This window comes from Scleropages formosus, chromosome 9 (genome assembly GCF_900964775.1).
Source record: "Scleropages formosus chromosome 9, fSclFor1.1, whole genome shotgun sequence".
NCBI lineage: Eukaryota > Metazoa > Chordata > Actinopteri > Osteoglossiformes > Osteoglossidae > Scleropages > Scleropages formosus.
The window spans coordinates 2,550,880-2,566,297 of record NC_041814.1 but is presented as its reverse complement, the minus strand read 5'-3'; the positions used below and the strand labels follow the sequence as shown (position 1 = coordinate 2,566,297).

Here is a 15,418-nt window from a genome sequence, read left to right as displayed (position 1 = left end):
AGTGTGGGAGATGTAAAGTGCCCATCAGCACAACCCACATTCTCACAATGTTCCGGAAAAGCTCAAATGTGCCAGCACCATTGGTACTGTGTATTATCACTTTCCAAAAGGTTACCAAATTCTTGTTAGCCAATTAAAACAGAGCTGCATTTACAGAAACCCATCATTTGAATTATGAAACATGCAAAACTGGCCCTCATTTGAATTGATCAATATGAAAAATGTATTATAGGCATCCCACTTTACGTTAAAAGATGCATACTCATTATTTATGATCACGTCTCTCTTGAAGACACTTTAACCCTGCAGATGCATCATAAGGAATGCATTTTAACTGAAAATCAAACATTACAACAGATTATAAAAAGTGTTTTTTCAAGGAAATACTGCACCAATATACAAGCTAGCAGACTAGTAAGAATAACTACCTTAAAAATACACCAATCTGACACTTTCCAAAAATAGGGCAATTCGGAGGAGGTAACAGGTATACGGAAAGTACTGTGTGTGCTTTCTGTAGCATTGAGGATATACTTTTTGGTGTGTTTTCTTTTGCTGGATTTGATTCACTATAGTATATGCTCATGGTATATGTACAAAATCCTACTGAAATAGAGTGACATTACTTCAGTAAAATAATAAGAATGAAACATGGTCAAATACAGGATGAGATTCTTAACTCTGGATGATGGAGTATTTCATCCCATCTCTCTGCCTTCACAGAATTTCAGTCTGTTTATTTTTTATGCACAAAGTGGATAAAACAGTACAACCCTGCTTTAAATATTTCTAGTTTATTCATCCCAAGTACCTTTCAAAGTGGACCGATGACAATCTAACGTGGCCCCACGGAATATAGAAAGACTTGAATCCTACTTGAAATGTTTGTATATTTTTAAATAAGTTATCAATTACCATTACTGTATAGATAATTGTACAGATTTACATTTACATTTATTCATTTAGCAGATGCTTTTGTCCAAAGTGATGTACATCTCAGCAAAAGTACAATTTTTGCATTACATTAAGAGGAGACAAAGCTGCAGACATGAAAGTCTCAAGCAAACCTAGTTTGTTACCTACCACTTGTTGCACTGAGGTTCATCGTTCAGGTAGGTGCATAAAAAATACAGGATAGACAAATCCCGATACCCTCGCACCAATTTTTTTTTTTTTTTAAATATTAGAAGATACACAAATGAACAAGTACAATGCCAGAGTAGTGGCTGAATAAAGGTTGTATCTGGGGATGCTTATGGAGTTACGATGCATGAACACACACACACACACATTTTCAGAACCGCTTGTCCCGTACGGGGTCACGGGGAACCGGAGCCTACCCGGCAACACAGGGCGTAAGGCCGGAGGGGGAAGGGGACACACCCAGGACGGGACGCCAGTCCGCCGCAAGGCACCCCAAGCGGGACTTGAACCCCAGACCCACCGGAGAGCAGGACTGCGGTCCAACCCACTGCGCCACCGCACCCCCTCCGATGCATGAACAGTTACACCTAAATGATCTGAAGAGCTCTTGGGCAAAGTGGGTCTGGAAAAGGTGAGTTTTCAGAACCATCTTGAAAACAGACAGAGGTTCCAAAGTTCTGAGTGTCAGGGGAAGGTCATTCCACCACAACAGACCCAGAACCGAGAACCTCCGACCTTTGCCTTCATATAGATTGATTGTATCAATAATTCACATTATTGACTGTATAGATAATAAAGCAAGCTGAAAGTAGATATACACTGAGAAATGTTGTACGTGTTCTTCCAAGTTAATAAAAGATGACATAGAAGTCCTTTGACCAACTGATAATCTGTTTACCCCTATGCCAAGTTCGAGGCTGTTCTGGAAAACAGAAGCTGGTGTAAAAATGGAATAAATAAGACGTCCTATAGTACAGCTTTTATTCATTATAGCGTCACGTTTTTTATAAAACCGTGGAAAAGTCGAAAGACGCCTGTTGTATTAGTAGAACTGAATTGATTGTGAAATGATGTTGTTACGAACACTCCGAAGTACGCACAGTCACTGTCAGCCTGGCCATGCTGTGTTCGTAAATTTGAACACCCGGCATTTAACCAAAGTCCAAACGCCACTTCACTGACGCTAACAACTGGAAAAGGCATGATAGACCACATTCGTTATCACCTTGTCCCCGAAATATAAGCAGAACAAGTTTTTTTAAAAAAAAAAAAAAAGAAGAAGACCGATCTCCTCAAGCTTTCGCCTATGCTCTTCCTTGAGGAACAACTCTCCCACGAAGCCTTTTCTAAATCTATCCCCCCGTTTCCGGCCTCCGAAAGATCACACGGCGTGATCTCGCGAGTTTTCGAAGTGCTCGCTGCACAGTCGCGGCTTCCTGAACCGGATGCCGAGCTGAATTAGTACTGGACCTACACGGTCCGTACGTGCGCGATTTGCAGCGCTGCGGCCTCGTCCCGGACACGGTGCCAGGTGCAGCCCGCAGACTCTTTTCTGCGGGAGCGGCCGTCTGAAAGTGAGGCTGCGCCTTCTCCTTCGCCGAAGGTGCCAGCGCGGGCGGGCGGGCGGGCGGGCGGCAGAGAGGGGGGGGCCGCTGGAGAAACGCACCGGACGCGGCGGCTGAAGTGAAGCGATGCGCGCGGCACGCGCCAGCGCTCAGCGGCTTCCCTCGCGCAGCCGTGCGCATCGCCTGTGAAGGAGCCCCGCGTGCGGGATTGCGCGCGCAGCTTCGTGGAGTCCCGGCATGTGGCGCAGCGTCCGCTCGCGCTCGCAGTGACAGAACGACAACGGGCGCGCGCGCGGGACTCTCTTCAGCCGACACTCGACGCGTTTTCCCGCCGGTTTCCTAAAAAATACTACTAGACGACAGCGAGCCAGTCCCACTCCCGGCGAACGGACATGGCCCCGAAAAGGAGACCGCCGCCGCTGCAGCCCATGAACACAGCCGCCACCGCGGAAGGACAGGCGGTGGGCGCCCCCGCGGACACGGCGTCCGAGTGAGTACTGAGTACTGAATACCACCGTCGCCTCTCTCTGTGTGCGGCACAGCAAGACACATGATAATAAACGCTCATAAATTTATAAATAGCACTGACTGAGTGCGCGGAGTGAACTGTGTGTGTCTGCCTCTGTGTGTATAAATATACAGTATATAGTGCAGAAGTGGAATGAGTTGTGTGCAGTGGTTACTAGCTACTACTAGTACAGACTGCACGTCAGTAGTGACTTGGCTGCCGCTGCCCACCCAGCAGTGCCGGGTCACGGGTGTGCGGTCCAGACCCCTGGCTGGGTACGTAGTTCAGTTCCACTTCTCTACTGCCCTCAGGGGCATTATATACTACTAGTGACTACGAAGCAGGAAGTCAGTGGGCCTCGAACCAGCAACTTAAGCCTAAGGTTCCTATCACTGTCTGTTATAGTCAGTTCACATTTCCTGCCTCTGCACCACTACCATGGCATGACATGCTCAGTTTTCTTCTTTCTCTTTACGTGACGTTTTCAGCCGGAAAAGTTTGCTAATACCATCCCGTACACATGATCATCATGGGGTAAATCGCGGTGAAGCTGGTTATCGAACAGTGTAAGACGTGCTGGACAAAGGTGTATGAATAAAAGTAATACTACTAGTAGTAGTAATGCAGGGTCCTTAACCCATGACGTCATCAGTGGGCATTCTCTTGTTTGGGGGGAAGGGCTGTCTGCCTGGTGAATAATAATGCGGTGTTCTCTGTGTTGTTATTTTACACGTGAATTTTTCCTGAAGTTCAACCTCTCCAGGACACAGAGTTGGATTTATATTTATTTATTTAGCTGACGCTTTTCTCCAAAGCGATGTACGATGTTAAAAGTTACAATTATTTACCCGTTTATACAGCTGGGTAATTTTACTGGAGTAATTTAGGGTAGGTACCTTGCTCAAGACTACTACAGGTAAAGGTATGGCTTGAACCTGCAACCTTTGGGTTCAAACTAAGGCAGCAGCTCTAACCACTACGCTGCTTTGAGGGCGATGATGACATTCATACCCGCTGTCAGAATGGTGTTACTGGAAGGTAACTGTTACTGTTTCTAAGTAGCATACATTGTTTTTGCTGGTTGCTGCCATTCAGGGCCAACCTGGAGGCGCTTCAGAAGAAGCTCGGTGAGATGGACCTGGACGAGCAGCAGAGGAAGCGTTTGGAGGCCTTCCTCACTCAAAAGGCCAAGGTGGGGGAGCTGAAGGACGACGACTTCCACCGCATCTGCGAGCTGGGCGCCGGCAACGGTGGCGTGGTGAACAAGGTCCGTCACAGACCCACCGGACTGGTCATGGCCAGGAAGGTGAGTGGACCCCATCAACAAGGAGATGTCCACATTCGCACAAAGCCCACCCTGAGTTGCAGGTTTCGCTCGTTGCGTGCTGAACGAACTGTGGCAAATGTGAAGTTGGCAAATTGACAGAACTGAGAGGTAAAGTGTCTGTTTCTAAAAGCTGAACACTTTTTCACATCTTCCTGTCATGTGGGTGTGAAGGGTTTTTTTTTTTTTTTTTTTTTTTTTTAAATAAATTTATTTTGCTTTTGAAATGTTCCCCAACACACAGCCTTTGAACATTTGGCTCTTTCTCGCAGTTTTAGCCCCAGTGATTTCCATTTTTAAGCAGCAAAGCTAAATTATATTCATTGGTAATAAGATACAGTATATAATTGCTGCGGCTTTACCATGTTTGGCTGATGAACGGTACCTGCTGTTGCTGTTTGTCGTTTCTCCTATGTCATCCTTGCTCGGTGGTTTTGCATTTTTTTTTCCAAACTCGGTCTCTTCCTTTTTTTGCCAGTGTTGTAATGTATGACTCAACTGGTGCAGTTCTAACGGAGACCAGTATAAATGTAGTTTTGATGCATGCAAGGCTGTGGTAGCAACAGCCAAACCATTTTTATGTTCTTTTTTATAAAACAGCTTTTGTCTTCCTATGTGTACCACTGAATCTTCAGTTTTTATATGCTGCGAGGGTTTCCTGCTCACAAATGCCAAGAACAAGTGTGGGCGCTTAGCAGATTCCCTTCAGCTGGTGTTTCATCTTGGTCACTCTGATCAGGGAAGCAAGTTAAGCATTATCAAAGAAATCAGTTTTTTTTTTTTTATAAAAAAATTCATATTTAAGGTTGACAGTGTCCTTAATCCCAAGGCTTTTATTTTGAGCCTGCACTGTTTAGGCTTGAATGTTGTCAGAGAATTTGTCTAAGGTGACATATAGTGCTGGATAATCAACTTTACATTCATGTAGCAATTTATATAGCTAGGTATTCTTACTGTGTCAATTCAGGGTAAGTATCAAACCAGAAAACTTCAGATTACCCGGAGACAACCCTTAAAACCCTACAACACCCGTTTTTCCATAGTTGTACTTTGTGCAGCGTGTCCTACCTACAACATTGTTTATGTGTGTGTGTGTGTGTTTTTTTTTTTTTTTTTTTTTTTTTTTTTGTCCTTAAAACACTGATAGCTGATCCACCTGGAGATCAAGCTGGCCATCCGGAACCAGATCATCCGTGAGCTGCAAGTTCTGCATGAGTGCAACTCCCCCTACATTGTGGGCTTCTACGGGGCCTTCTACAGCGATGGCGAGATCAGTATCTGCATGGAGCACATGGTGAGGAAGTGGAAGACGTTGCTTTAGGAGTTTGTGTGACCTATCACAGATGATTTCAAAGATTTTGTGTGGTGTTGACACTTTGGATGTTAAAAAAACTGCTGTTTCTATTATGCGTTTTCTTCTGTTTTACTGTGGCAGCAGTTTAGTTTTACTTCTTGTTCATCTGTTTCCTTGAACATATTTTTGATCTACAGTACCTGAGTGTTTTGATCTTGGCTAAAAGCCTTTTTTTTTTTCCCCTCAGAATTAGTCTTATCTCGATGGTTAATTTTAACACAAGCCTTGTCACGCGATGTGACCGATGTGGTTCATGCACACGTATAGGTAATGCTGTTTTACATGGGAAGCTGTGTCTGCATGATGGTTTTTGCGGTGGGTGTCCATACTACAGTGTCTGTGTTCTGCAGGATGGCGGCTCTCTGGACCAAGTGCTGAAAGAAGCTAAGAGGATCCCAGAAGAGATTCTAGGCAAAGTCAGCATAGCTGTGAGTGTCTGGCCAAAATTCAGCCCATGAGAGAAGATTCCCCCCCTTCTGTGCATTTTTTGTGCTGGTAAAATGTATGTACATCATGATCTTAGTATTTCTATTGTTGTAAGATCCTTCCACATTCCTCTCTAAAAAGAACATCCGTTGTGGCTTGGAGGCGAAGACATACGCGTTCTGAACTGGTGCTGCACACTGGAGACTTGCTTCTCGAAAAAGTGTTATGGTTATGTATTAATATTTCATGTTAAGTCAGTCGGTTGCAGTAAATTCCAGGAAAACACACATCTTGTGTAACCTTTGCTTTGTTTTTGACACCTCAGTAGTCAGCTATGTGCCAATTAGTTAGGTGTTTACAGGTGATCCCCGATTTACGATCCACGAAACCCATCATAAGCCAATATTGTAAGTCGAAAATGCATTTAATGCACCTCATACACACCTTTGCGTGACAGAATAGGAGATGCGGATCGCTGCCACTGACCAGCATCGCGAGAGAGTATCGCTTCACATATCGGTTGCCTGGGAAAAAAAAAATAAAAATTTGAAGTACGGTTTCTACTGAATGTCTTGCCGGCTCATCATACTAAGGTCGGAAAAATCATAAATTGAATCATCGTAATCAGTTTGTCAGCGTCTTTGAAAAAAATTACAGATGTTGCATTAACAACAAACAAGCAGTTTGCAGAGCAATGAAAGTCTTTAAGGTTTTCTATACTCCTATGAGATTTGTCTGTGACCTCAAGAACTACCTGTTCTCCAAAGAAATGTGAATTGAAAATATAATTGTACTCTTTTTGTTAGTAAGATTACAGTAGATTTTTTGCAGTTTACCAAAATAAGCTTTTTAGACTTGCCTGTTGGTTCAGTCCTCTAAATACGCCCTGGCATCTCATGTTATAAACATTTGAATTGTAAACTTTTGAAGATTCTAACATTTCCCACTTTGTCAGTTTATTTTAACCTCCGTTCTCTTTGTAGGTCTAATTTCAAAAATTTCTCTTTCTTGTTTTTACAACCTAACCCATTAAGTGAAACCATGTATGTATTATTCAGCTTTTATTGGTAAAATTGACATTAGAGATACAAAAGAAATGTTGAGTTGCTGCAAACAGGTAGGCTCCCAGTTGGGTTTGCAAGTTGGAGAGTTTTTAATTTTTTAAAAGAAAAAATTGCAGAAAAAAACAGTTGATCATAGAATCCAGACAGTCTTTAAAACTTGCATGCAGACTTAAAGGATAAATAGCTAATTTGATATCGGCAAGTTTTCCGTAACGTGTGCTGCTATTACTGGTTTCTAAATAGTGTACAATACCATGGCTTCTCATTCTTCCAAAGCTTTTTCCAAAAATTATGAAAGCATTGCCATTCTTTGGAACTTTGGGAGCAAACTAAGTATATAAGCCAAGACAAGATTATTTGTATGTTTTAAGATTATTTTTTTGACATCTGAAATAACATATTTTATTCAAGTGACTTGCATTGCTTGGTTTGCACAGTAAGCTGCTTACAATGATGTACCCAGTTATACAGCTGGGTCATTTATACTTGTGGACTTTGAACATTAGTACCTTGCTCAATGCTATTACGGCAATGGCTGGATTCAGACCCAGGCCCTTTGAGTGAGGGGTGACTGCTCTAGCTGTTACGCTACCCCAGAGGTCCCCAGCTCTTAAATAATGACCAATTTTAGTACAGTAAAAACTGTAGGGGAAACAAATGGCTATTTCCAACCTGCAATGAAAAGCCTTTGGGGCCTTAATCTGGCAGTGCTGGGTTTTGGCCAGCAGGTGTCTCTTTGCCTAGAGGATCAGGGGCTTCCCAGGGCACCTCCATGTACCTCCTCTTTGACTTCTCTGCACACCAGGGAACAGCAAGGAGAATGACTGTGTAGCAATTTCCCCCACACTGGCTTACTGGATTTTTTTTCCCCTAACATTTGGTAGCGCTTCATCCCTTTTACTCGGGTTCCTTCTCTCAGCTATTATTTGCTCCCCAATAGGTACTGAGGGGGCTCGCCTATCTGCGGGAGAAACACCAGATCATGCACAGAGGTAAATGTGACAACACTCTTGCTATAAATTTCCTGTGTGTGTGTGTCTGGGTCTCGCTCACTTTGTTCTCCTCCTGGGGATACCACGCTTTCTGTACAGCCGGCAGTACTTTGTCCTTAAGTTGATGGTAAATGTTACGTAGGCACAAAGACAGAAGGCGAAGGCATTGGGAGTTTTTGCACATGGTTCTGTGTTTATTTTTTCTATTCTAGTTCTTGAGGTTTGCAGAACGTATTTGTGTGGATGGTAGCATTTTTGTTAAAGTACTAATAGCTTATAAAAATACCCTGGTGCTGTCTGATATTTTCAGTGGCAGTTTCAAGAACCCTGGTTGTCAGCAGTGTTGGCAGAGAGGGAATGATGGCAGATAAGGCTGTGTGGCTGCTAACTGCCGAGTACTGCGGGCCTGGTGAGGTGTAGTGCGGGACCCCAGGTCTCTCACGGTGCCGAAGGGGTTAGTCCGAGGGCTGTGGCAACTGGCGGAGCGAGTGACTGCAGAGCCGTCTGGGAGCCCAGGCTGTAATTACAGGCTCTCGAATGTGATTATATGGCTGCCGCGCCCTCGAAACCCCTCCGTTTTCCTCCGCCTCACTCTGCCACAGCGCCTTTTTCCTACCCGTCCCCCTACACAGAAGTGGGCAGGAACGTGGGGGGCACTGCGGGGTGAAACCGTGAGCCTTCTGCATGGTTGAGTTGTACAGATGCCCACTGTTTGCCCCCGTAGAGACTGGCCCTCTGGTGTGATGATCATGTACAGTGTGTGAGCTGGTGCCACGGTGCTTGTTTTACCCTTTTTGCCGCTCTGACTCTCAACGCGAATTGTGAGGTCTGAAGGGGGACGGAAAGTGTTTACACACCACGGGGAGGCGCAGGTGGTGCTGGGCAGCGCCTTACGTGGCCTCTCTGCCTTGCCACGCAGATGTCAAGCCATCCAACATCCTGGTGAACTCGCGTGGGGAGATCAAGCTGTGCGACTTTGGTGTGAGCGGCCAGCTCATCGACTCTATGGCCAACTCCTTTGTGGGGACCCGCTCCTACATGTCGGTAAGTCCGGCGCTCCCCCGTTGTGGCCCAACCGGCGGCTGTGCTCCCCGCCCCGCGCACTTGGCAGTGACCGACGCACGCCTTTTGCTCTGACAGCCGGAGAGACTGCAGGGCACGCACTACTCGGTCCAGTCGGACGTGTGGAGCATGGGTCTGTCCCTGGTGGAGCTGGCTGTTGGTCGCTTCCCCATCCCACCTCCCGATGCCAAGGAGCTGGAGGCCATCTTTGGACGGCCTATACTGGATGGAGCAGAGAGGGACCATCACAGCACCTCTCCACGGCCCAGGCCTCCGGGACGGCCCGTCAGTGGTGAGCCTCAAAATGTCCTACGTGGGTTTTTTTTTTCTTTTCACTGTCAATGGAACTTCATTGAGTCCATTAAGAAGGCTTACTGGTCGTTTTTCCCTTAGGACACGGGATGGACAGTCGTCCAGCCATGGCTATATTTGAGCTGCTGGACTACATTGTTAATGAGGTCAGGGGATGTTCAACACTCCTCGTTGGCTCTGACTGGTTTTTGGCAATCTTCGCTCACCTCCTGCTTCTCTTTACTCTTTTTAGCCTCCTCCGAAACTGCCACATGGGATCTTCACTTCTGACTTCCAGGACTTTGTGTCAAAATGGTAAGCATTCAGATGAAAATGGGAGACACTGAACCGTTATACTTTTGAGTGTTTCGAGAAAGTGCTGAAAAGCTACGGTGGTGAATATTTTGCTCAATACTTCTATTTCAGGCGTGATACATAACTTATTCAGTAAGTTTCCTGTAAAGATCACTTACGTGTGGTTTGCAGACAACTCAAAGGTATCTTTTCCAAATCTTTTACTTAGCCTCATCAAGAACCCCGCAGAGAGAGCTGATCTGAAGATGTTAATGGTGAGATTTGAGGCCTTCATGCTATGCACTCATGAACTGTGATTTGTGGCTTTCTTCAGGGAAAAAGTTCACCGAAAAGAATTGAATGATTAAATTTCTTGCTGGCATGTCTAGGGAAGCAAACAGCTGAATTCTCATATTTGAATTAACATATCTTGTTGATGATTTTCCTTGTTAATATTACTTAGCAATATTAGAAATCTTGCTGCATCGACTCCTTTTCATCAAGAGCAGCTTATAGAGAAAAGGGATATTTCAGGAAATGGTACAAATGTGCCAGCTGTGATGCTGTGGAATCTTGCTTTCTGAATGGCAAACATGGAAAGCTTTGAATGGCAGGTGGACGTTTCCTTCGCCTTTCGGCTTCTTTTGCTGGAAAAAAAACAAAAGCTGGAATCTTTACGCAGCATTTTGTCAAGACAGTTTAGTTAGGCCATTTGTTGATCTAACGCTTGTTGTTGTATTTTTGTGTTCAGAACCACACGTTTATCAAGCGCTCTGAAGTGGAGGAGGTGGACTTTGCAGGCTGGCTGTGCAAAACCATGGGTCTCAACCAGCCCAGTACACCCACACGCAGTGTCATCTAAAGACGCGTCTGCCTGTCTGTCCGCTTGCGCTGCCAAGATGTCTGCGCTGTCTCATGCGTGCACTCATGTGCGCGCGCACACACACACTTATAACGGTTACATTCAAACCAACATGCATACATACGTGTCTCTGGGAATATGAGCTGTTTGTGAAGGAACGCCGCTTTCTCCAAAGCTACAAACAAAAGCAGGTCCCTTTACTGGTGCTCTTTCCCCATACCTCAAAAGGTAACCAAACAATTTGCTGTTCAGAACAGCTCATCATGATCATAGAGCACAGCATGTCACCACTGAATTTTTTTTTTTTTTTTTTTCCCCCCCTCCCTCCCCCCCTTTTTTCTTCTCAAATCTTCTCACAAATGCCAGTGTTTATATTTTAAGTGCTTTTATTTTCTGTTAAAGTAAATGTATTTATCACAGACATTATATTACTGTGTTACTATATGTATATATGAAAGTGTGTGTGTGAGAGAGCTCACGTTAGTGTGTGGAGGGTACAGTATTGCGCCATCTTCAGTTTTTCTTGCAAAAGCCATTTTCTCAATGCGTGATTGAGGTGAACGCGTGAAAACAAGTTCACGTTTGAGATTAAAGCCTGTTTCTCTGGGTTCTTTCCATTTCACTGCATATCCAGTATGTCCACTTTTATGGTCTCTGTTTGTTCTGAAGTTCTCGCTCAAGTGTTAGCTTAGCTCAGTTGGATATTGAGCTTGTTGGTCAATGCAATGGTTTTGTGAAGCGTGATTTCGGGCATTTTCTGATGGTGTAAGAGTGTCTTCTGTGTTGTGGACAAATCATCCAACCTTTTTGTTGGAGTACCTTTTGAAGCTCTAGGCCATGGTACATCAAAACCATAGTTCTCTAGAAAGGGATTTGTTGGCTTTTGTAGTTTTTGTCAGAAACAGAGAGGAGCAACGGCTCCTGATTTTTGTTCTTTTAGCAAAAGCAAATTGAGTTAATTTGTGCTTTTACCAGTGGGTGAGGCTCTTGTTAAATTCTGTCGTGTACAATGTTTACCGTTTTCTGCATTTCCCCTACTTTTCAACTTGCTGTTGAGGCTGATAATACAATGAAACCTTCTCATAAATGTTTGTGTGGCCCAGGTTCAAGACATGGTTAAGGGCCTTATGGGAGTGGATTAACTTTCAGAGGCACATTGAGTCACCTCCATTCCCTTAATTTATGGTAACTCCTGAATATATTTGAAGTCTGATTCAGCTGTAGATGTAATTTGGACATCTAGATTTGAGTTTTCCAATACATGGCAATTGGAAAACAACAATAGTGATGACTTCTCTATGGCAATGCAGATAATGATTTTAGGGACCTCCTGTTTATAGCATGTTGCCTATATCTGAGTCCCAAAGTAACATTACTGTTTGGCCTCTGAAACCTTAATCCGTTTTAATGTTCTCTTTCCTTTGGTGTTCTGATACGCACTGCCTTTCACCTTTTGCTGATGCAAGTACCACCTGAACAGAATAATACATCTGTAATCCTGCATTCGGAAACAGGAATGGCTAGCAGAGCAAATGGTTTTCCGTTTCAGTATATGCTAATCCAGTTTCTTTACATGCTGAATTTTTGCTGGGTTTTTATTTTGCTCTTTTGCCCAAAGTTTGCCCCCTCCCAAAAATGTGTTCAGTTCCCCAGATCGAAACTCTTCTCTGTGGAAGAATGCAATTCAGCGCTCATGTACTTCAAGTGACATATTGGTCTCTTTTTTTTTTATTTTAAATGGGCTATGGTTATTTTAAGTTATTTTTGGAATGTGGTGCATTGGTATAACTTATTGATTTTTGAACTCTTGTTCTCCATATACCAAAATGTATGCATGTATTCATCTGTACAAATGGTTCACATCTTTACCTTTTTCTCTTATTTGGCTGAAACCACTCAGTTTGAATGTATTTAAATGTTAACAATAAAAGATAAATTGCATTGGTGATAACATGGATTTATGCAGTGTGTTGGTATTTGATGTGAGATTTGTGTATTTTACTCTAGTGTTACTAAGCTTGACTGTTGCACATATGTCTATATTGTTCATAATATAGTTACTTACAGAACTACACTGGCTCCTTCTCTGACATGTATTTGAGTTTTACAAATTTTTGAAAATGAAAATATTTTCCTTTTAAATTGCATTCTCCTCCACCTTTCAGTTTTCTGAAACTTCTCTCAAAAACAAGTCTCTGCATCCAGCCCTTAGCTGACAATAAAACGCCTTCCGACAGAATGCAAACAATAGGACTGCAGGACTGCTGTTGCTTAACGCTCTTCCAGCATTTGCAGCTCCTGTCTCATGTTCTTGAGTGCTGGTCATCAAGAAAAAGGTGAGCGGCATTCATGTAGGGGGTAGAACGTTGATGTTTATGAGATGAATCAGTCAGCTGTCAGCATTAAGTGTATATGAAGGGAAGGTATTATTTTAAATTTGTATTTAATAAATTGTTATAGCTATAAATTTCTGCATAGCCATAAATCAAGTGGCAACCGTGTTAATCTTTCATTGGCTGCAGATAACAAAGTTGAAAGAAGTCGAAGAGGACTGCACATGTGATGAATTGTCCGACAGCACTGAGTGGGAAGTTTAATATTTTTAATCATTTTAAACCATTTTGAGTTGTTTAATGATTCGTACACCTCCATGCACTCGTGTAAGAAAGAGGAATTGCATCAAGCCATTTAATGAGCGCAGAGATGTTTATAGGCAGCAAAGGTTCAGAGATTTCAATGCATTAGGTGTAGTGCGTAGGTACACATACATATACACACAGAGCTGGGTGCCAATGTGAAAATGGAAGTGTGAAAGCCAAAGAAAGTTGACATTCTTAACTGAAGTGAGAAGATATTATCTTGGATAAACACTAATTGTTTTGTTAGCATGTATGTCTCATATGTAACATGTTCACCTGTGCGTCTTGTCTGGGACGACCGTTGCGCCAACGCAAAAGAAATTGAATGACAGCGCTGTGGCTGGTGACAGAAGGCAGTGAGAAGGCCAAGGAGCTGCTGGATCCCAACTGGAGCGGAGGCTCTACCTGATGGGCCTCAATGAGACCATGGATCTGCAAAGGCAGGACGAAATTAAGAAAGTGTTTTGCGGCAGGGGAAGGGGTGCAGTTGCTGGGGGTGCGAGGCTGGCAGTCCCTAAGTGTCCTAGTATGTGCTCAGGCTTGCACTAGGGGTGGGACCGCATTACCTCAGGTGTGGGATGGGTAGGTGCGACTTGCTGCTTGCCAGGCGAGCGAAGGAGGAACCCGAACAAGTAGTCCTGCCATAATGAGACCACCGTGGCTGGGGCAGATGTTCAGGATACCTTCCCTCACTTCACCTGAAGTGTGCAGAGATTTGCAAAATGGTTAAATGGGAGAAATGGTAATGCTCAGTACTTTCTGTAATTGTTTTTAAATCATAAAATTTTATTGGTGCTGGAGTGGATTTTTTTTTTTTTTTTCTTTTGCTCTTTTTACTCCACAGAAGCTGAAAAAAAAGGAAGAAGGGAATGCTGTCTCTTTAAGAGAGAGGGTGAGCGAAAGAGAGAGAGGGAGGGACCTCTTTGCCCTCCAGAAACCAGGAAGGGAGTTGAGTTGATCCGCTGGTGCTTGGTTAGCTCATACGGGGCTTTGAGCGGCACACGGTTGGGGACCGAGAGCGAGCGAGTGAGTGAGAGAGAGCGCTCCGGAGAGGAGGAGAGGAGGGCACCGCTAACCCACAACCACCAGCACCACCACCACGGCAGTTCCAGGTGAGCCTCGCTTGGCCCTGTGTTGCCCCCTGCCGCCTGTTGGAGTCGGGCGCCTACGGCGATGAGAGAAGGGCAACACGGAGGGATGGGGCAGAGAAAATGGGAGGGAGCTGAGGAGCACCCAGGAGTTGTCGAAGTTTTCCCCCTTTCGGCCTCGTCGCGTTCCTCTTTCTAACTTTGTCCACTTCAAGCTGTCGCTGTCTTGGTGCAGGTGAAAGTCCTGACAGGTCTGGGAAAGTCCTGAGTTTCAAGAAAATTTAGCGAGGGAGAGGAAATATCGCGCAAAAAAAGGGATGGAACAAGGTCTGGACAGGAGTTACAGGAACTACTTTTTTGTAATGTTGGCTTTTAGTGGGGGGGGGGGGGGGAAGCAAAAACTTACTTCCCTCTGAGGTCTTTATTTTTTTTGGGCAACATTTTAAATTTGTCCAGACAGGGACATTACTTAGTTTAGGGCTGGAATTTGGAAGTCCCAGGAAACCCAGAGGCAGAAGCACAGTGGTGCTGGAGTGCAGCGCTGGAGTGGACCGCCAGAGCCCGCCGCGGTTTACAATGCACCAAACACCGTTGGTTTGGTGGAGGAGTATCCTCGCGGGACGGACTTTACGTTCGGTACCTGGCATCCTGTTAGTAACATACTGTAGTGTATAATTCAGCCCTGAATGCTTACGTTGAAACGGGCTTGGTGAGAAAGAGTGGGTGAGGTGGGATTCTGGGACTCGTAGTTCGGGAGAAGGCCTCGGGAGCAGGTGTAGTAGCTTCTGTGGACTGCGTATCCCAGAGTGCAGCGGCCTCAGCAACACAGGAAAAGGAACGGTCAGCAGCCTATCTGGTCAGGGAGGTGTGGTGAGCGATTAGCAGTGCAACCAATCACGGGGCAGGGATAGGAGCCAGAGCAGTGGGCTGAAAATAAGAGGGGGGGAGGGAGGGAGTGGAGGGGTGGGGGTGGGGGGGGGGTGGTAGGTGTCTGCCTGTGTGGGATCAGGCTAGGGCTTGTCTCT

At 44.7% G+C, this 15,418-nt stretch overlaps 1 protein-coding gene across 1 annotated transcript; it reads left to right on the top strand.

Moving 5' to 3' along the window:
• Positions 1-2,549: 2,549 nt before the first annotated feature.
• Positions 2,550-10,974, top strand: map2k2a (mitogen-activated protein kinase kinase 2a). The gene is made up of 11 exons (XM_018728096.2): positions 2,550-2,979; positions 4,093-4,303; positions 5,469-5,615; positions 6,026-6,103; positions 8,106-8,157; positions 9,077-9,201; positions 9,298-9,511; positions 9,613-9,677; positions 9,764-9,825; positions 10,034-10,079; positions 10,556-10,974. The coding sequence occupies exons 1-11, from the start codon at positions 2,882-2,884 to the stop codon at positions 10,664-10,666; spliced, it is 1,209 nt and encodes a 402-aa protein (XP_018583612.1). The 5' UTR covers positions 2,550-2,881; the 3' UTR covers positions 10,667-10,974.
• Positions 10,975-15,418: the final 4,444 nt, after the last annotated feature.

Bases quoted from the DNA above. Each gene is read 5' to 3' on its own strand.
- map2k2a (XM_018728096.2), top strand. From the start codon at position 2,882: ATGGCCCCGAAAAGGAGACCGCCGCCGCTGCAGCCCATGAACACAGCC. The intron at 4,304-5,468 runs GTGAGTGGACCC...AAACACTGATAG, and splicing joins GACTGGTCATGGCCAGGAAG to CTGATCCACCTGGAGATCAA. The intron at 9,512-9,612 runs GTGAGCCTCAAA...TTTTTCCCTTAG, and splicing joins TCCGGGACGGCCCGTCAGTG to GACACGGGATGGACAGTCGT.